This window comes from Petromyzon marinus, chromosome 79 (assembly GCF_048934315.1).
Source record: "Petromyzon marinus isolate PM22_M1 ecotype Great Lakes invasive population chromosome 79, UKy_Petmar_22M1.pri1.0, whole genome shotgun sequence".
Lineage (NCBI taxonomy): Eukaryota > Metazoa > Chordata > Hyperoartia > Petromyzontiformes > Petromyzontidae > Petromyzon > Petromyzon marinus.
Window position 1 is genome coordinate 7,523,556 of NC_133745.1, and position 22,812 is coordinate 7,546,367.

At 47.0% G+C, this 22,812-nt stretch overlaps 1 protein-coding gene across 1 annotated transcript; it reads right to left on the bottom strand.

Moving 5' to 3' along the window:
• Positions 1-14,375: 14,375 nt before the first annotated feature.
• LOC142907443 (nuclear RNA export factor 1-like) lies at positions 14,376-22,801 on the bottom strand. The gene is made up of 10 exons (XM_076056940.1): positions 22,559-22,801; positions 21,152-21,269; positions 19,733-19,802; positions 19,349-19,437; positions 17,937-18,044; positions 16,609-16,718; positions 16,271-16,307; positions 15,358-15,435; positions 14,761-14,811; positions 14,376-14,517 (listed from the first exon to the last, which is right to left on the bottom strand). Exons 2-10 carry the CDS (start codon positions 21,254-21,256, stop codon positions 14,515-14,517), a joined length of 651 nt encoding a protein of 216 aa, XP_075913055.1. The 5' UTR covers positions 21,257-21,269; positions 22,559-22,801; the 3' UTR covers positions 14,376-14,514.
• Positions 22,802-22,812: the final 11 nt, after the last annotated feature.

Below are 22,812 nucleotides of genomic sequence, written 5' to 3' on the forward strand. Positions count from 1 at the left end.
CTGCGACGTTTCCTTCCAGAGTTATTACAAATAAACCACAAACATCCCAGAATCCTCTCGGTTTGGGGTCAAAATGTTGTCGCTCATTAAATCCCATAAGAAACGTCGCATCGAATAAATGTGATTGAATTCTCCCCGTCTGGACGAGTGGAATTGAATGGTGTAACTGATTTTGCTGTGCTGTCTTAAATAAGATATTTGCATGACTACAATTGTTTTATTTTGTGAATAGCAAAAAGCATTCAACCCCGTAATACATGTTGTTTTATTGGTCGCTCGTCCATTTCATATCCCATAGCTTAACCACTCATATCTTTGGATTCCTCTCGATGAGGCGAGCAGTACGAGTACCACCTTGATGGGTCTGCGACGTTTCTTTCCAGAGTTATTACCAAAAAACCACAAACTTCCAGAATCCTCTCGGTTTGGGGTCAAAATGTTGTCGCTCATTAAATCCCATAAGAAACATCGCATCTAATAAATGTGAGTGAATTCTCCCCGTCTGGACGAGCAGGATTGAATGGTGCAACTGATTTTGCTGTGCTGTGTTAAATAAGATATTTGCATGACTGCTTTTGTTTTATTTTGTGAATAGCAAAAAGCATTCAACCCCATAATACATGTTGTTTTATTGGTCGCTCGTCCATTTCATATCCTATAGCTTAACCACTCATATCTTTGGATTCTTCTCGATGAGGCGAGCAGTACGAGTACCACCTTGATGGGTCTGCGACGTTTCCTTCCAGAGTTATTACAAAAAAACCACAAACATCCCAGAATCCTCTCGGTTTCGGGTCAAAATGTTGTCGCTCATTAAATCCCATAAGAAACGTCGCATCGAATAAATGTGATTGAATTCTCCCCGTCTGGACGAGTGGAATTGAATGGTGTAACTGATTTTGCTGTGCTGTGTTAAATAAGATATTTGCATGACTACAATTGTTTTATTTTGTGAATAGCAAAGAGCATTCAACCCCGTAATACATGTTGTTTTATTGGTCGCTCGTCCATTTCATATCCCATAGCTTAACCACTCATACCTTTGAATTCCTCTCGATGAGGCGAGCAGTACGAGTACCACCTTGATGGGTCTGCGACGTTTCCTTCCAGAGTTATTACAAAAAAAACACAAACATCCCAGAAACCTCTCGGTTTGGGGTCAAAATGTTGTCGCTCATTATATCCCATAAGAAACGTCGCATCGAATAAATGTGATTGAAATCTCCCCGTCTGGACGAGTGGGATTGAATGGTGCAACTGATTTTGCTGTGCTGTGTTAAATAAGATATTTGCATGACTACAATTGTTTTATTTTGTGAATAGCAAAAAGCATTCAACCCCATAAAACATGTTTTTATTGGTCGCTCGTCCATTTCATATCCCATAGCTTAACCACTCATATCTTTGGATTCCACTCGATGAGGCGAGCAGTACGAGTACCACCTTGATGGGTCTGCGACGTTTCCTTCCAGAGTTATTACCAAAAAACCACAAACTTCCAGAATCCTCTCGGTTTGGGGTCAAAATGTTGTCGCTCATTAAATCCCATAAGAAACGTCGCATCGAATAAATGTGATTGAATTCTCCCCGTCTGGACGAGTGGAATTGAATGGTGTAACTGATTTTGCTGTGCTGTGTTAAATAAGATATTTGCATGACTACAATTGTTTTATTTTGTGAATAGCAAAAAGCATTCAACCCCATAAAACATGTTGTTTTATTGGTCGCTCGTCCATTTCATATCCCATAGCTTAACCACTCATATCTTTGGATTCCACTCGATGAGGCGAGCAGGACGAGTGCCACCTTGATGGGTCTGCGACGTTTCCTTCCAGACCTATTACCAAAAAACCACAAACATCCAGAATCGTCTCGGTTTTTTGGTCAAAATCTTGTCGCTCATTAAATCCCATAAGAAACGTCGCATCGAATGAATGTGATTGAATTCTCCCCGTCTGGACGAGCGGAATTGAATGGTGTAACTGATTTTGCTGTGCTGTGTTAAATCAGATATTTGCATTACTGCTTTTGTTTTATTTTGTGAATAGCCAAAAGCATTCAACCCCATAATACATGTTGTTTTATTGGTCGATCGTCCATTTTATAACCCATAGCTTAAACACTCATATCTTTGGATTCCGCTCGATGAGGCGAGCAGGACGAGTACCACCTTGATGGGTCTGCGACGTTTCGTTCCAGAGTTATTACCAAAAAACCACAAACTTCCAGAATCCTCTCGGTTTGGGGTCAAAATCTTGTCGCTCATTAAATCCCATAAGAAACATTGCATCGAATAAATGTGAGTGAATTCTCCCCGTCTGGATGAGCGGGATTGAATGGTGCAACTGATTTTGCTGTGCTGTGTTAAATAAGATATTTGCATGACTGCTTTTGTTTTATTTTGTGAATAGCAAAAAGCATTCAACCCCATAATACATGTTGTTTTATTGGTCGCTCGTCCATTTCATATCCCATAGCTTAACCACTCATATCTTTGGATTCCTCTCGATGAGGCGAGCAGTACGAGTACCACCTTGATGGGTCTGCGACGTTTCCTTCCAGAGTTATTACAAAAAACCACAAACATCCCAGAATCCTCTCGGTTTGGGGTCAAAATGTTGTCGCTCATTAAATCCCATAAGAAACGTCGCATCGAATAAATGTGATTGAATTCTCCCCGTCTGGACGAGTGGAATTGAATGGTGTAACTGATTTTGCTGTGCTGTGTTAAATAAGATATTTGCATGACTACAATTGTTTTATTTTGTGAATAGCAAAAAGCATTCAACCCGTAATACATGTTGTTTTATTGGTCGCTCGTCCATTTCATATCCCATAGCTTAACCACTCATACCTTTGAATTCCTCTCGATGAGGCGAGCAGTACGAGTACCACCTTGATGGGTCTGCGACGTTTCCTTCCAGAGTTATTACCAAAAAAACACAAACTTCCAGAATCCTCTCGGTTTGGGGTCAAAATGTTGTCGCTCATTAAATCCCATAAGAAACATCGCATCTAATAAATGTGAGTGAATTCTCCCCGTCTGGACGAGCAGGATTGAATGGTGCAACTGATTTTGCTGTGCTGTGTTAAATAAGATATTTGCATGACTGCTTTTGTTTTATTTTGTGAATAGCAAAAAGCATTCAACCCCATAATACATGTTGTTTTATTGGTCGCTCGTCCATTTCATATCCCATAGCTTAACCACTCATACCTTTGAATTCCTCTCGATGAGGCGAGCAGTACGAGTACCACCTTGATGGGTCTGCGACGTTTCCTTCCAGAGTTATTACCAAAAAAACACAAACTTCCAGAATCCTCTCGGTTTGGGGTCAAAATGTTGTCGCTCATTAAATCCCATAAGAAACATCGCATCTAATAAATGTGAGTGAATTCTCCCCGTCTGGACGAGCAGGATTGAATGGTGCAACTGATTTTGCTGTGCTGTGTTAAATAAGATATTTGCATGACTGCTTTTGTTTTATTTTGTGAATAGCAAAAAGCATTCAACCCCATAATACATGTTGTTTTATTGGTCGCTCGTCCATTTCATATCCCATAGCTTAACCACTCATATCTTTGGATTACTCTCGATGAGGCGAGCAGTACGAGTACCACCTTGATGGGTCTGCGACGTTTCTTTCCAGAGTTATTACAAAAAAACCACAAACATCCCAGAATCCTCTCGGTTTGGGGTCAAAATGTTGTCGCTCATTAAATCCCATAAGAAACGTCGCATCGAATAAATGTGATTGAATTCTCCCCGTCTGGACGAGTGGAATTGAATGGTGTAACTGATTTTGCTGTGCTGTGTTAAATAAGATATTTGCATGACTACAATTGTTTTATTTTGTGAATAGCAAAAAGCATTCAACCCCGTAATACATGTTGTTTTATTGGTCGCTCGTCCATTTCATATCCCATAGCTGAACCACTCATACCTTTGAATTCCTCTCGATGAGGCGAGCAGTACGAGTACCACCTTGATGGGTCTGCGACGTTTCCTTCCAGAGTTATTAAAAAAAAACACAAACATCCCAGAATCCTCTCGGTTTGGGGTCAAAATGTTGTCGCTCATTAAATCCCATAAGAAACGTCGCATCGAATAAATGTGATTGAAATCTCCCCGTCTGGACGAGCGGAATTGAATGGTGCAACTGATTTTGCTGTGCTGTGTTAAATAAGATATTTGCATGACTGCTTTTGTTTTATTTTGTGAATAGCAAAAAGCATTCCACCCCATAAAACATGTTTTTATTGGTCGCTCGTCCATTTCATATCCCATAGCTTAACCACTCATATCTTTGGATTCCACTCGATGAGGTGAGCAGTACGAGTACCACCTTGATGGGTCTGCGACGTTTCCTTCCAGAGTTATTACCAAAAAACCACAAACTTCCAGAATCCTCTCGGTTTGGGGTCAAAATGTTGTCGCTCATTAAATCCCATAAGAAACATCGCATCTAATAAATGTGAGTGAATTCTCCCCGTCTGGACGAGCAGGATTGAATGGTGCAACTGATTTTGCTGTGCTGTGTTAAATAAGATATTTGCATGACTGCTTTTGTTTTATTTTGTGAATAGCAAAAAGCATTCAACCCCATAATACATGTTGTTTTATTGGTCGCTCGTCCATTTCATATCCCATAGCTTAACCACTCATATCTTTGGATTCCTCTCGATGAGGCGAGCAGTACGAGTACCACCTTGATGGGTCTGCGACGTTTCCTTCCAGAGTTATTACAAATAAACCACAAACATCCCAGAATCCTCTCGGTTTGGGGTCAAAATGTTGTCGCTCATTAAATCCCATAAGAAACGTCGCATCGAATAAATGTGATTGAATTCTCCCCGTCTGGACGAGTGGAATTGAATGGTGTAACTGATTTTGCTGTGCTGTCTTAAATAAGATATTTGCATGACTACAATTGTTTTATTTTGTGAATAGCAAAAAGCATTCAACCCCGTAATACATGTTGTTTTATTGGTCGCTCGTCCATTTCATATCCCATAGCTTAACCACTCATATCTTTGGATTCCTCTCGATGAGGCGAGCAGTACGAGTACCACCTTGATGGGTCTGCGACGTTTCTTTCCAGAGTTATTACCAAAAAACCACAAACTTCCAGAATCCTCTCGGTTTGGGGTCAAAATGTTGTCGCTCATTAAATCCCATAAGAAACATCGCATCTAATAAATGTGAGTGAATTCTCCCCGTCTGGACGAGCAGGATTGAATGGTGCAACTGATTTTGCTGTGCTGTGTTAAATAAGATATTTGCATGACTGCTTTTGTTTTATTTTGTGAATAGCAAAAAGCATTCAACCCCATAATACATGTTGTTTTATTGGTCGCTCGTCCATTTCATATCCTATAGCTTAACCACTCATATCTTTGGATTCCTCTCGATGAGGCGAGCAGTACGAGTACCACCTTGATGGGTCTGCGACGTTTCCTTCCAGAGTTATTACAAAAAAACCACAAACATCCCAGAATCCTCTCGGTTTCGGGTCAAAATGTTGTCGCTCATTAAATCCCATAAGAAACGTCGCATCGAATAAATGTGATTGAATTCTCCCCGTCTGGACGAGTGGAATTGAATGGTGTAACTGATTTTGCTGTGCTGTGTTAAATAAGATATTTGCATGACTACAATTGTTTTATTTTGTGAATAGCAAAGAGCATTCAACCCCGTAATACATGTTGTTTTATTGGTCGCTCGTCCATTTCATATCCCATAGCTTAACCACTCATACCTTTGAATTCCTCTCGATGAGGCGAGCAGTACGAGTACCACCTTGATGGGTCTGCGACGTTTCCTTCCAGAGTTATTACAAAAAAAACACAAACATCCCAGAAACCTCTCGGTTTGGGGTCAAAATGTTGTCGCTCATTATATCCCATAAGAAACGTCGCATCGAATAAATGTGATTGAAATCTCCCCGTCTGGACGAGTGGGATTGAATGGTGCAACTGATTTTGCTGTGCTGTGTTAAATAAGATATTTGCATGACTACAATTGTTTTATTTTGTGAATAGCAAAAAGCATTCAACCCCATAAAACATGTTTTTATTGGTCGCTCGTCCATTTCATATCCCATAGCTTAACCACTCATATCTTTGGATTCCACTCGATGAGGCGAGCAGTACGAGTACCACCTTGATGGGTCTGCGACGTTTCCTTCCAGAGTTATTACCAAAAAACCACAAACTTCCAGAATCCTCTCGGTTTGGGGTCAAAATGTTGTCGCTCATTAAATCCCATAAGAAACATTGCATCTAATAAATGTGAGTGAATTCTCCCCGTCTGGACGAGCAGGATTGAATGGTGCAACTGATTTTGCTGTGCTGTGTTAAATAAGATATTTGCATGACTGCTTTTGTTTTATTTTGTGAATAGCAAAAAGCATTCAACCCCATAATACATGTTGTTTTATTGGTCGCTCGTCCATTTCATATCCCATAGCTTAACCACTCATATCTTTGGATTCCTCTCGATGAGGCGAGCAGTACGAGTACCACCTTGATGGGTCTGCGACGTTTCCTTCCAGAGTTATTACAAAAAAACCACAAACATCCCAGAATCCTCTCGGTTTGGGGTCAAAATGTTGTCGCTCATTAAATCCCATAAGAAACGTCGCATCGAATAAATGTGATTGAATTCTCCCCGTCTGGACGAGTGGAATTGAATGGTGTAACTGATTTTGCTGTGCTGTGTTAAATAAGATATTTGCATGACTACAATTGTTTTATTTTGTGAATAGCAAAAAGCATTCAACCCCATAATACATGTTGTTTTATTAGTCGATCGTCCATTTTATAACCCATAGCTTAACCACTCATATCTTTGGATTCCGCTCGATGAGCCGAGCAGGACGAGTACCACCTTGATGGGTCTGCGACGTTTCGTTCCAGAGTTATTACCAAAAAACCACAAACTTCCAGAATCCTCTCGGTTTGGGGTCAAAATCTTGTCGCTCATTAAATCCCATAAGAAACATCGCATCGAATAAATGTGAGTGAATTCTCCCCGTCTGGATGAGCGGGATTGAATGGTGCAACTGATTTTGCTGTGCTGTGTTAAATAAGATATTTGCATGACTGCTTTTGTTTTATTTTGTGAATAGCAAAAAGCATTCAACCCCATAATACATGTTGTTTTATTGGTCGCTCGTCCATTTCATATCCCATAGCTTAACCACTCATACCTTTGAATTCCTCTCGATGAGGCGAGCAGTACGAGTACCACCTTGATGGGTCTGCGACGTTTCCTTCCAGAGTTATTCCAAAAAAACACAAACATCCCAGAATCCTCTCGGTTTGGGGTCAAAATGTTGTCGCTCATTAAATCCCATAAGAAACGTCGCATCGAATAAATGTGATTGAAATCTCCCCGTCTGGACGAGCGGAATTGAATGGTGCAACTGATTTTGCTGTGCTGTGTTAAATAAGATATTTGCATGACTGCTTTTGTTTTATTTTGTGAATAGCAAAAAGCATTCAACCCCATAAAAAATGTTTTTTATTGGTCGCTCGTCCATTTCATATCCCATAGCTTAACCACTCATATCTTTGGATTCCACTCGATGAGGCGAGCAGTACGAGTACCACCTTGATGGGTCTGCGACGTTTCCTTCCAGAGTTATTACCAAAAAAACACAAACTTCCAGAATCCTCTCGGTTTGGGGTCAAAATGTTGTCGCTCATTAAATCCCATAAGAAACATCGCATCTAATAAATGTGAGTGAATTCTCCCCGTCTGGACGAGCAGGATTGAATGGTGCAACTGATTTTGCTGTGCTGTGTTAAATAAGATATTTGCATGACTGCTTTTGTTTTATTTTGTGAATAGCAAAAAGCATTCAACCCCATAATACATGTTGTTTTATTGGTCGCTCGTCCATTTCATATCCCATAGCTTAACCACTCATATCTTTGGATTCCACTCGATGAGAGCTGAACGCTGGACGCCACTAAACTATTTGTTTATTTTAGCAGGTGTTGCCCACTGAGCCATTGTAGCCTTTTTTTCAGAAGAGACCTGGCCACACATTATAGTCCAACGAAGTGGCTTATCATCGTGTGGAAATGTTAGCAGCCAAATACTCTTAAACGCGTGATCCTGATTGATACTAAATGTGGAGGAAGAAACCCAGAGGGCCTGGAGAAAAAAAAAAAAACACGCGACCGAGGGGAGAGACGCAAACAAATTCCAAATATTACAGCAGGCGAGGTAGTGAACATCTCGCCACCGCGGCGCCCAAGCGCTGAGTCTGGGTCAACACTCATTTTTTACTTTTGGTGAATTGCGTCTTCGCGTTAACCGGGTCAGAGGGCCATTTGCCACGCAACACGGCAGGGACATCCTAGCAGGCATTTGTGGTTGAAACTCGTTGCCCGCAGTTATAACGCCGTGAGTTGGGGGCTGAGTTATGCAATTAAAATGGTTATTTATAACATGTGCGATGTTGAAATGTCTCTTCAGCACCACGGTCTTTGCATAGAAGCACTCTTACAAAATGGAGCTGTATACCATTCACAAAAGCACCATGCCATAACCTTACAACAGTTCCATCTCCCAGCAGCTCACTTGTATACCCGTTTCCTTGCCAGAGGCTATGTTTGATCCTTAAATCTACACATTCATTGGGAACCTACCCCGATTTAGAATTTCCCACTGCATGTCACTGCCAACCGCACACTCACCTCTTACCCACTGATAGCTTCTGATTTGACAAACCCATTGTTAGACCTACACCATACCTCTTTCTCAGGAAGTCCATGTAACAGTGGAATGTGTTTCAAATTCCGTGAGTTGGTAGCGCTTCCAATGCACGTGCGTTACAGTTTTAGGGACGAGGCTGTCTGCCTGTGCGTGAGTTTTAGGGATGAGGCTGTCTGTCTGTGCGTGACAGCTGTAGGGACGAGGCTGTCCGCCTGTGCGTGACAGCTTTGGGGATGAGGCTGTCCACCTGTGCGTGACAGCTGTAGGGACGAGGCTGTCCGCCTGTTCGTTACAGCTGTAGGGACGAGGCTGTCCGCCTGTGCGTTACAGCTGTTGGGACGAGGCTGTCCGCCTGTGCGTGACAGCTGTAGGGACGAGGCTGTCCGCCTGTGCGTTACAGCTGTAGGGACGAGGCTTTCTGCCTGTGCGTGACAGCTGTAGCGATGAGCGTGCAGAGGCGCTGTGCGGGGCCGGACGTCGTTGCTGATCGCGAATCCCAGGCGCGCTACGACCACCTGGAGCACGTCAGCAGCTGTGGCCCCTCTGCCTGGAGATGTTCTCCAAGCCCGTGGTCATCGTGCCCTGCCAGCACAACCTGGGCCACAAGTGCGGCAACGACGCGTTGCAGTTGCTCGCCCGAACGCTCGCCTGTGACACTCACCTGCACGTTCACCTGTACACTGACATGAACGCTCACTCACCTGTACATTCTCTTGCACACTCACCTGTATACTCATTCGCCTGTGCACTCGCCTGTACGCTCACTTGCCTGTACAGTACTCACCTGTGCAGTGACTAGCCTGCACGCTCACCTGTTCATTGTCACCCCCCTCCCACCCTCCTTGGGGGTACGGGGGGGGGGCCGTGGTGCCGCCAGGAGGTGGTGCTGCACCGCCACGGCGTGTACACCTCCAACACAGACTCCTCCTCTACAACATCATCCACATCTACACGCAGCAGCAGCAGCATGAGGGCAGGGGGCACGGGGCAGGGCAGTGACAAAGGGCAGGACACGACTGGGCCAGGGGGACAGGACGCAGGTGTAGGGGCAGTGAAGGAGAGGAGGGAAGGGCAGGGTTTAGAGTAGGGTAGGAGGCAGGGAGGGCAAGGCTGTGTAGGGTAGAGTATTGGGGTAGAGGCGTATGGCTGGGTGGGGTAGTGTAGAGGAGGGCAAAACTGGGGATGGGCAGGGGTAGGGCAGTCTCAGGGCATGGTGGGCAAGGCAGCACAGCAGGAGAGGGCAAGGCTGGTCATAATCACCTTGTTGCTCTGTCTGGTAGTTGCGTTGTTGGTGATGGTGGTGGTTGTTGTTGTGGGGTGTGGTTGTAGTACTATGGCAACCCGTGTTGTTGGTGGTGGTGCTAATGGCCACGTTGTTATTGTAGTGGTTGTGATCAGTGTTGTTGTGTTCATTGTTGTCTCTGTCATCGCTGTCACCGTCATCATCACTGTTGTGATTCTCCACGCAGCGTCGTCATCGTTGTTGGAATCGCTGTTGTCCCAGTGTTGTTTATTGTTATCTCTGTGTTGTCATCCTCCAAGTGTTGTTGTTGTGCCAGTGTTATTGTTGTTGTCCTAGTTTCGTCGTCGTTGTTGTGGTGGTGGCGGTGCCCCCAGGGGCCCCGGCGGCCGCAAGGACGCGGAGCCGCGCTGCTTGGAGCACGGTGAGGAGGAGGAGCAGGAGGAGGAGACACGTGGACTGATCCTCCTCCTCCTGGTGCCGCACGCCCAGCTGCTCGCTCTGCAACCAGCGGCACAGCCAGACGGCAACGCTCGACGTCATCAACGAGCAGCGTGACGTGGACTACTCCTCATACCTCCTCAACCTCCTCACACCACCACGCACCACCACACACCACCACGCACCACCACGCACCACCACACACCACCACCACCACACACCACCACACACCTCACACCACCACACACCACCACGCACCACCACGCACCACCACACACCACCACCACTACACACCACCACACACCTCACACCACCACGCACCACCACGCACCACCACACACCACCACGCACCACCACGCACCACCACCACTACACACCTCCACACACCTCACACCACCACCACGCACCTCACCACCACACACCACGACACACAACCACACACCACGAAACACAACCACACACAACCACACACCACCACGCACCACCACACACCACCAAGCACCACCACACACCACCACGCACCACCACGCACCACCAACCACTACACACCACTACGCACCACCACGCACCACGACACACCACCACGCACCACCACACACCACCACCACGCACCACACACCACCACGCACCACCACGCACCACCATACGCCACCACACACCACTACGCACCACCACGCACCACCACGCACCACACACCACCACGCACCACCACCACCACACACCACCACGCAGCACAACGCACCACCACACACCACCACGCACCACCACACACCACCACGCACCACCACGCACCATCACACACCACCACGCACCACCACGCACCACCATCACCACTACACACCACCACGCACCACCACACACCACCACGCACCATCACCACCACGACAAACCACCACACACCACCGCCACCACACCGCTCTTCACACTTTCACGCCCCTCATCTCCAGACCTTCACGCCCCTCCATATACCCTGATTCCATCTTCGCTCACCCCCTCGCTCATCCACACACCTCACACATCCACACGCCTTGTCACACCTCATCACACCACCTCGCACCACCTCACACCTCCACATGATGTTGGAACCGGTACATCCCCCCCTGTATAGTGAGCTGAGTGATGGTGCTGGTGATGCTGGTGATGATGGTGATGCTATGTCTGTTACTGATGGTGATAAATACGTTGGTGATGTTAATGACGGTAATGGCAGTGATGATAGTTAATTATGTTGGTGATGGTGATGTTGATGATGGTAGTGATGTTAATGGTGATAATGGGCCGTCGCCTCCCAACAGGGTGGGCCAAGTCTTGGTAGTGTTGGTTATATTTGTAGTGGTCGACTTGACGCGAACAACTTTCTTGTTTTCTCCGACACATCTTGTATTACAACTCTTCACAGTACGTCTGTGACTCCGTCATTCCGCTTAGCCGCAGCTCGCTCGCCGCGCTCTGCCCGTCTCGCTCACTCCGCTTCCTTCCCCTATCCCTCACTGTCCCTTTGTGTCGTCCCTGTCTCTCTTCATCGCTCGCTGTCTCTGTCTCTCTCCGTCGCTCGCTGTCTCCGTCTGTCTCCGTCGCTCGCTGTCTCCGTCTCTCTCCGTCGCTCGCTGTCTCCGTCTCTGTCCGTCGCTCGCTGTCTCCGTCTCTCTCCGTCGCTCGCTGTCTCCGTCTCTCTCCGTCGCTCGCTGTCTCCGTCTCTCTCCGTCGCTCGATGTCTCCGTCTCTCTCCGTCGCTCGCTGTCTCCGTCTCTCTCCGTCGCTCCCTGTCTCCGTCTCTCTCCGTCGCTCGCTGTCTCCGTCTCTCTCCGTCCCTCGCTGTCTCCGTCTCTCTCCGTCGCTCACTGTCTTCGTCTCTGTCGCTCGCTGTCTCCGTCTCTCTCCGTCGCTCGCTGTCTCCGTCTCTCTCCGTCGCTCGCTGTCTTCGTCTCCGTCGCTCGCTGTCTCCGTCTCTCTCCGTCACTCGCTGTCTCCGTCTCTCTCCGTCGCTCGCTGTCTCCGTCTCTCTCCGTCGCTCGCTGTCTTCGTCTCTGTCGCTCGCTGTCTCCGTCTCTCTCCGTCGCTCGCTGTCTCCGTCTCTCTCCGTCGCTCGCTGTCTCCGTCTCTCTCCGTCGCTCGATGTCTCCGTCTCTCTCCGTCGCTCGATGTCTCCGTCTCTCTCCGTCGCTCGATGTCTCCGTCGCTCGCTGTCTCCGTCGCTCGCTGTCTCCGTCTCTCTCCGTCTCTCGATGTCGCCGTCTCTCGATGTCTCCGTCGCTCGATGTCTCCGTCTCTCGATGTCTCCGTCGCTCGCTGTCTCCGTCTCTGTCCGTCGCTAAATGTCTCTGTCTCTCTCCGTCGCTCGATGTCTCTGTCTCTCTCCGTCGCTCGCCGTCTCAGTCTCGTCTCCGTCGCTCGATGTCTCCGTCACATTGCTGGATTCAAACTCGGGTCTCCAAATTAATATTTCAGTGTGTAAACCACTGCTCCCATATTTAATTAACTACTGGTTAATTGGCCCATTAACTGTTGAATTAAATGTAATTTCTATCAACTCACCTATCCATATCAGTGATGATGATGATGATACGTATTTAGCGCGCAGCGCGACAGACCCGGTGACCTGAGTTTGATTCCTGCTCAAGGTCAACACCAGTCAGGATTATGTGAAACGGTCCTGGGCCTCCCCTAGGTCGACTCAGCCTCAAATGAGTACCTAGTGCGGTGTGTAAACAACACCATTTGGGAGACAAAGGCAGTTGGGCATGGTGCTGGCCATCTACCCCATCGCATACCATGCCAGCCTTAATAGGTGCTCGCTAACACCACCTGCCCCAACAGTCTGTTAAGGCTATAGGGGGGATGTTTGTCATCGTGTGAGTGATGGGGCAATAGTACAGAAAGTAGACAAGTTTCCGTACCTGGGCAGTGTGCTTCTAACCAACTCCAGTTTGGCTGCAGTTGTCTCACCCTGAATCCGCTGAGCAGCACTGCATTTGTTTTTCACCGTGTGAACGAAAATTAAGTTGAATATTTTGAGGTTCTTTAAAAATTATTACTAAACACTGCTTATAAACATAAACGCATAAATGCTGAGAATATAATGTCAGATGCATATCGTCTGTACTTTATACAGTGGCTTGTGCTAAGAAACTGCCAGTCAGACGCAAACTTGTCATGCTGGGGTGTTATTGCCAGAAACGCCTTTGTTTCCCCAGCGCTGATTTTTACCAACCACACCTGGTATTCAATTAAGATTGAGTCGACTTAGGGGAGGGGTAGGGCCGGTTCAAATATAATTTACCACTGCTATTGGCCACGACCGGGAATTATGTGAAATAGTATCGGAGCCAGATGACATCCCCGTCGCACCCCACGGTAAACAGGAGGAAATGGCTCTGACACTCGGGTCCGTATGTTTACACGGGCCTTCCCACCATAATGGTCCTTAATGATTGTGAACAGAGTCAGGGACCCCAAAAGCACAAAGAATAACCCAAGACCGTGGCCTCTTATTGGTATTGGAGGTCTTCACCAGGTCAAGAGAGCTTCCTGGTGTGTGCACGTGTTCCACTGTTGCGGTGCCCTGCAGTGGCATTTTGGTGACACTTTTTTTTTTCAATTTGTGGAGGAAATTTCTCCTGCCATGGCCAGGTTGGATCTGATGTATGGAGTCCCACTGCTTGCGGTGGTGAGGGGCCAGTGAGCTTCCTGATGGTTTGATCCACAATGAGGCGCTTCTTTGGGATGTTTGCGTTCTTCCAATTGTTTATCCACTCAAGCATATCGGTTGTGTGGACATAAGCCGGATGGATTTAAGAAACGTTTCCATTGATTACCACGATAACAGATCAAACTAGCGACTTCTGGATTGTGTACCAACCATTGCGTCATGCCAGCGTCTTGTGATGTCATGGTTATAGGTGGGGGGAAATAACAACCAGGGTACAAGGTGTTAGTGTGTCGTGAGTTTGAGGACACAGTTTCAAATATAGTTATTTTTTTATTTTTTTCCTCTCCCCCCAAATGGGGTAAAAACAAATAAATTGCAATGTATAAGGGTTGTGGAGGAAAGGGTTGGTAGGAGAATGTGTGCCGAGATCGCCAGCAATCTGCGGCGGACGCCTGCTCACTGTACGAACGCCTCCCGTGGAATCCGTCCGGTAGTCGGACGAAAAGGAACGATGAAGGTAGGCGACCGCGGTTTTCGGAGATCCGAGGCGGACGGCGACAGTGATGAGGGAAGGGGGGAGAGAGAGGGGTGGAATAGAAGGGGAGATGGGCGGTATCGTTAGTGATGCTCGTCAAACGCGAATGCGCCCGACCGTTTGCTATCAGTCGTGTCCATAAACGGTGCGGATGGGACGGCACTCACGTTCAGTTCCATGAGGGTGTTCGCACACTGCTGGAACTGCCAGCTGTTCTCCTGCAGCCACCCGAGAGTGGGCGCGCACGCACACAGGAGAGACGTCAACATGACTACCCAGTTTGCCAACCAGATAACTAGGCCTGGCCTGGATCCCATGGCAGCCTGAATGGGCGACGCCACTCCAAGTGGGTCATGTAAACCCCTTACATTGTGCCGCTTTGCTCGCTTTCCTATGGGAGCTGCACGCTTTGATGTTGGCCGACTTCGGAAACAGTCATAATGTCACAAAGTCAGTGCACAAGAGGTGCAACTGTTAAGCTGCTGCTGATTAAGTTTAAGTTTTTGCCAATGTTTTGTAAAATAAAATGGTGGATATGTAAACAAGTGATTGATTAGAGCTTGGTATATGCTTAAGCCATTTCAAGCATACGTTAAACCTCTAATAATAATTATTTTAAAATAAATATTGTTCCTTTCATCTGGCTGTGGACAAAATGGAGGATGGGAAGTGGTAGGAGTAATGCCAGGGTTGTGGCCAAAGAGCCGCATGGCCCTCGAAAAGTTGGGAGAATAAATATTTCTCATTGTTGCAGCGAAGCGTACCGCAATTCTGTGCACCACCGCAGGCGTGGAGGGCACCACAGGCGTAGAACTTCGCAGCTGCGAAAGCATCTGCCCATCCTGATGGTGACAATGGTGAAGGTAGTGGTTGTAAAAAGTGGTATAGATCATGGCGATAATGATTGTGATTGATTATAGTGGTGAGCATGATTATGGAAACAGTAGTCGTGGTGATGAAGATAATGGTAAAGATGGTAATGATTGTTGTGGAAGTAGTAGTTATGGTGAAAGGGATCATGGTGATGATGGAATTACATTATGATGTTGGCGGTCAGGATGAAGATGACGGCAATAGTGGTGGTGTTTGTGGCAATGATGATGATAGTGATGATTGTGGTAACGATGGTAGATGTGTGACGAAGATAGTCAAAGATGGTGTTAGAGATAGATGATTGAAGCAATAAGTGATGATGTTGATAACCGCCAGCAGGACAAAAACAAAAAACAGATGACATTCAACAGCTGCTCATGTTCCTCTGTGTCATCTGTAAACTGCACGTAACCTTTTCTTAAGTGAACTCTTATACAAACAATTAAGAAACTTAAGTGGGCTCGGGCAGGACACGTCTTTATAAGGGTTAATGGCTGATGATCAAGAATGCAGCAATGAGATGGAACCCATCTAACAGTTGTTCATGGGCAGGTGCTAGGTGGGTTATTACAATTTCGCAATCATGAGAAATTTCAATGGCTTAGGGGAGGTATTCATCCAGCAGTAGTTTGACCAAGGCAGGAAATGATGACCTTCTTCAGAAGTGTTTTACTTGGTGCATTTGGCAAAATCCTCTGATCACAAGCACTTTTGCATGTGTGGGGAAACTGGAATGCACGGAGACACAAATATCACAGAGAGTGGGGATAGCTTGAGGGCCGGCATCTGTGGAGGGTCACTCACCAGGATCACGAGCTGTGGAAAGTGGTTTCGCACGAAGCTGTTGACACACACACATGCAGTTAGAGATGGGACACAAGGCCAAGGGAGTGTGTGTGAGTGACCGGGTGGATGAACGCATGAGCGAGCGGGGTGTTGAGTGCATGGGTGAAGCTGGAGGGTGGGGGAGTAGGCGTGCGGGCGATCCATTGGTTGAACAGGCAACCACAAAGATAAACCATGTAGATGAGTGGGTGGATAAGCATGAGGACGAGTGAGTGCCTGGGTGAGTGGGGAGCTGCGTGGACGGACAGGCGAATGGGTAAGCGGGCAATGTCGCGTTCATGACGAAGGAGCGGTACCTCATGTAGGCATTTGGGTCGTGGAAGGAGTCGCACAGCGGATTCCCGTTCAGCCATAGCTCTTTCAAATTGAAGGCCTTCAGTGGGTAAAGTTCCCTCACATCTTTGAGCTGCATGGCAGGGGAGATATTTCCATACAATTAGGGGCATAAGGGCCATGCTTCTGGGCAACTTACCACAAGTTATGCATTACAATCCATGCCCACGCATGGATTGTAACGCTTTGCAGAATGCATTTGCCTTAGCGTGCAAAAGCTGACGCGCAGCTGTCACGGCAAAATGTGTATGCATATTTGTAAACAGTCCCTTGTGCTATAGTTTGCATCTCTTTTGGTTAACCCTTTCATCATTGGTGTGCGGTATTCAGTTGGGTGTCCTTGATAGTAACAACACATTATACAAACATTTCGTTTATATTGGATCACATTTTATGAACGTTACATTGCCCTCCATTACGAATGGGCAGAGTCAATGCAGAAATTCCTTTAATATTCGTTGAAAAGGGTTAACAAAGGAGGCCAAATACTGCAATCACATATTCTAAGTGAATGTATCAGCTCTCAACTTAATTGATTAATTAGCCCATTTCAGCATAATGGTCAAATTCAAGAGTCCATGCTATGTTTCGTCTTTTGTTTGTATTAATTGTATTTTGTTTGTGTGGTCTGTCCTGTCCAGTATGTACTGTGTCCCATTTGTACTGACCGTCTCATCGTATGTCTCACTGTACTCTCTTGTCTGCACTGTCTTGTTGCCTATCTTGTTCATGCAGCCCAATATGTTTTGTCCATATAATTAGTTGTCTGCCTTGTCTGTCTCTTATGTGTCATTAGCCTAATTTAACGTGCATATAATTTGCATGAATAATAAAGAACTGGTTCCGACACACCATTTGGTGCATGCGTTGTGAGTGCAATGACTGAAGTTAATTGACGTATTGATGCGGAGTTGCGGGCCTACTGTACAAAGTACATCAACAGGTACCACCCATAGGTGATACATGTTGATGTACTAAACTGCAATAGTACGTTTCACATTTGTGTATTCATTGCATTTAAATAATTAATTACGTTTCCACTAATTAAAGGCATATCTGATACCCAATACATGCTTAAAATAATATCAAGCGAATCGGAAATGAACAAGTACCAAAACAAAAGGAGACGATATAAGATATAATAGTAGGTATATCGATACTTGGATTGAATCGCGTAACGAACGGTCGACTCGCTGTGGCGAGGAATCTGAACCAACGCGACGCTCGCACCAGAGGTGCACCAGGCATGCGAGCGTCACGTCGCGATTTATTGAACGGCCCTCACACCCACATTGTTTTTGGAGAGGTTCAGCTTCTTGAGAGATGGAGTGTGCTGGGCAAGTTTTGCCAGGTCATCCAACCGGTGCAGGTCATTGCACGTTAGATTCAGGGATGTGATCTGTGGGAGTGGAAAGCAAGGGAGGCACAGAAAAGAAAAAGGTCCCTCTTATAGCCTTAACAGTCTTTTGCAGAAAGTGCTGTGAGCGAGCACCTATGAAAGCCAGCACGGTACACAAGGGTGGTCAGCACCACGCCGACCGCCTCTGTCTCCCTAGTGGTGATGTTTACACACTGCACTAGGTACTCATTTGAGGCTAAGTCGACCGAGAGGAGGCCCAGGACCGGTTCAGATAATCGTCACTGGTGTTGGCCGTGAGCGGAAATCGAACTCTGGTCGCTCGATTCATAGCGCAGCGTGCGAACAACTGCACTACCGCTCCCCTCTAAGGGAGGCAAAAGACAAAGATCCCCAGTATAGCCTTAACAGACTAGGAGCAAGTGCTGTTAGCGAGAACCTATGAAGGCCAGGATGGCACACGAGGGGGTGGGTGGCCAGCACCACGCCGACCGCCTTTGTCTCCCCAGTGGCGATGTTTACTCACCGCACTAGGTACTCATTTGAGGCTGAGTCGACCTAGTGGAAGCCCAGGACCGGTTCAGAATAATTGTCACTGATTTTGGCCGTGAGCGGGAATAGACACTTGGGCCGCTAGGTTCGTAGCGCAGTGCAGTGCCACCACCTACGGTTTAGCAGCAATAGCAGCAATGTAAATGTCGTGCCGTGCCTCGTTTTGGTTTTATCTCAAGTCGATGGTCGGCGATGACCGCGAGGTAAAATGGGGGCTACGCAACCATGAAGCACGCACCAACATCCACGTGTGGCGACGCGCCTCTAATCCAGCACTAATTAATCTAGTCGCTAATACCAATGCCACATTATACTGCAGTTTGGTACGTATTTTGTACTGGTAGGAACCTCCTGGTTCCACCCAGCCCACAAGGGATTATTGTGTTCGTCTGTCGTCCATCCAAAAATGGGAGGGGTGGGGCTGGGTGGAGAGGGGAGGGTGGGGAGGGGCTGGGTGGGGAGGGAGGGGCGGGGTGGGGAAGGCGGCCACGGCACACACGAGGGGGTGGGTGGCCACCAACCACGTCCGGCCATCTTCACGACATTTTTCCCTCCACGTGGAGAATCAACAACATGCGTTTGGAGTATGCGGATGCTCACAATCTCTAAATTATAAGCCGCCAATTCGTTGAGCCATCATTCGAGGCAAGCAACGTTCCTACCAGCTCCCTCTGCAGGAATGTGTTTTAAGAGTAATAATGCCCTACAGACGAATGGACCAAGAGAGCTAACGCAGCAACACTATACCTTAGGTGCAAAGCATTAAAACACGTGGGGAGAGGAGAAGGCCGTACCATTGGAATATTCTCTCGGATGATCTTGTTCAGACCATCCATGTGGTCCTTCCGGTTCAAAACCAGGTCGACACCACGTGCCTCCAGCTCTGGGGAGTGGGGGAGGGTGATCGTGCATTCATTACGCGTTGCGTTCAACTCAACTCCTACCCTCGCGATGCATACAGTGAGTGATGCGTATAAGGATGAATTAATTAAATATTAGTTAAAATGACATGACAATGATATCTTTAGGCTAACAGGATGAATAAACTAGAACAAATGAGACTAAAGAAACAGTATGAACGATTCTCGGCTCAAATAATAAAGCTGAGTTGTGACAAGTTGTCAATGTGCAGGAGTGCAAAGTAAACTTAAAAAAACACAAATGTTTGTTTCAATTACCTTCATTAATTCTGACCGCCTTCAAGTCCAGAGCTTTGTTGGTAGGGTCATATTTTTGGCTCAAACATTTCTGTAAAAAGAACACGCACATGTCGCATCCCCCATTAGCATAAACTGGCTGCTATGACAGGGTCTGTTGGGGTGCACCAATTTTAAGCACAATGTGAGGACACAGCATCACCATGTCATCTACACGCATTGCGTGTCACTCAGTGACACGGCTTTTGCAGTAGAAAAACAACCTGTCGCTGCCTGAGCCGCGCTGAGTTGACTTGGCACAGCAGTGGGCATAGTAACACACAGACCTGGCTGTCTTTGTCACTGCTAACATTGTCTACGTAATGGCCCTGTACGTTTATTTTAGGTCAAATTGACCAAGCTCAGATACCCACTCTAACAGCAGGGTGATTACTGGAGCCGGGACCAGAGTGCAGTGGGTTTGCTCAACCAACCACAGAAAATACTCCCTGTTTAGGCTTACAGAGTATTGGGGGCAGCGAGTGCTCTTCGTGAACACTAATTAAGGCCGGAAAGGTACACCAGACGGTGATGTGGTGAGCACCACACCAAGCTGTGTTTGTCTCCCCATTGGTGATGTTAACAAACTGAACCAGGTATAAATATATGGTTGCGTCCATATAGGAAAAGTGTCATAGCATCACAAGTTTAAGAGGGCATGGCTCTAAAGAAAGCTGTCTATGGTGTGGACCAATCAGTTTAAAATACAATGCATATACTACCAGAGCATGTTTTTTGTTTGCATGTTCACCACGAGCATATATGGTTAATGCAGACATGATTCCTTGCAAAAGGTTTCAAAATGGTGTTATAACATCTTAACACTATTTTTATTGCCAGAAAGGCTAACATCTATTCTTATATATCAATGTTGCATGTCGATTTAAACTAGATACTTTACAACGTCAAAGTTTAGTTTGTTTAACCAGTTGAGAATTCAAGAGACCAGGATGTGTTCACTTTTTGTCAAGGAGCATAAACCATCACATGAGCTCCAGTCATCCTCGTAGTGGCTTTTGGCCACTCATCGAAAAAAGATAGTCACTGCATCGAGCGCATTCAAATGCACTTCTGCGGCCTTCTGGAACGCTCTTCCAATATCAGGAAGCTACTGGAGCTATGCACTCTTAAATATAAATTGACAACTCATTTCCCTATAACTACTTGTTGTGTTTAGTTGTCCTCCCGCACCTCCGGTCAGCATGGTTGGCTATGTATGGTGTGAAATAAGTTTAAATGCATACATTTCCGAGAGTGACCTGGGTCACCAAAATGACAAGTCTCTATATTCTATAATTATTTTGGTGCAACTGTTAACCTTTTATAATTGGCATTTCTTTCTCAAAACCTGATACCTAGGATACTCCATCTCCACGTTTGCACACCCCCCAGTACATTTACCGAGATCTCGAACCAGCACAATTGGCTTGGCACCGCAGAATCGGCTTTGAAGATGCGCCGCTTGGCCATCAGCAGCTGCTGCCGCTGCGCCTTGCAGATGGACATCGTATAGGGTCCGCTGGTGGTGGCAACGCAGGTGCACCACAAACAAAACACAACAGCACAGAACATCAGCGATGAGGGCAAGAATTAGGCACATGAGAAAAACCTGCGCTTTGCCCAGACAGAGGCAGTGTCCAGGCTCTACTCGAGGTTTGCATTATATTCTAGGTCGCTAGTCGACTATAATAGGAACGTGACTAATAGCCACAGGCAGAGCAAGATGTATACTGGATGTGGTGCGCCGGGTTGAGGTTATTAGTCAAAATGTTACTGACCCAGACAGACCCAGCTGAAATTATGCCCCGACTCTAAAAATAACGCAATAGCTAAACACTGATGGATGTATATAGCGTCTAACTCGAACACATCTCTAGATGCTGTATGAAAACCAGGGCGTGCGCACCATGGAGAATCAGATGTGGGCTCCGAGGATTGAGGTGAGAGCCTCATTCACCGCTATGGGAAAAGAGTATTGTGGTGGCCTTCCGGATCATATAGAGTAAATAACCCTCTTGTAGCCTACCTAGGTTGTAAGAGCAAGTGATGTCAGTGAGCGCCTATTAAGGCCTAAATGGCATGTAAAGGGGTGGGTGGTTTGGTCAGCCGCACCCGGCCGCCTTCACTGCCCCATTGCTGCTAAAGTTTTCACAATGCAGCAGGTACAAATCGACTTTGGGCAGGCCCGGGGACCGGTTCATATATCAATCTCCACTGATGTAGCCATGGCTGGAAATCAAACTAAGGTCCCCAGGTACATAGTGCAGTGGCCTAATCACCGCGTCCCCTCTGCACACACATGCACGGTGTGCGCTCAGTTAAACTTACCGGCGCTGGCAGGAACCCGACCTATCCCCCTTGTCCACATTTCTACGTCCACTCATACGATGGGAGCGGGGGATTCGGCCATCTCTAGCATCTCGTCCTCCGCTACTACAAGAGCCTCCGCCATCACCTCGTGTCCATCCTGCACCATTCCTTGTTTTCCAGGTGCCCATATGGTGTGCATATTCGCCTCTCTTTCCACCACGTGCGGGGAACCCAGACAACTCCTCAAACATGTGGGGTCTGGGGCCTCTATGAGGACTCCTGGCTGTAGCCTGGGTCTCCATGCACACTTCATGCTCTGTGGACACGGTGGTGGGGGGACTAAAATCTGAGTCAGTGGAGAATATTAATTTGTGAACTTACATTATAATACATGTGCGACAGTGCTGTATGTTGTACATTAATGCTGATGTGTGTTTTGTATGTTATAGGTTTGTGTTGTGTGTTATTGCTGCTGTGTTGTGCGATAGTGACGCGCACCTTGGAAAGTCATGTTCGCCATGGCCACGCAGAGCGAGAGGATGTCGGCTTCGTTCGCCATAGCTGTTGTCGCCGTCGTGGACTCCACGGCACTGCTGGGCTGTGATTCGCGTTGCTTGGCCGTCTTCGTGTTCCGCGCCACTGTCACAGCCAACTTCTCCGCCTCCCTCCGCCGTCTGATGCGTGCTTCCGCCCTGCCGTCTCTGAGACCCCGCCCCTTCCGGGTTACCGAGATCTCGCGAGAGCCGCGCCCG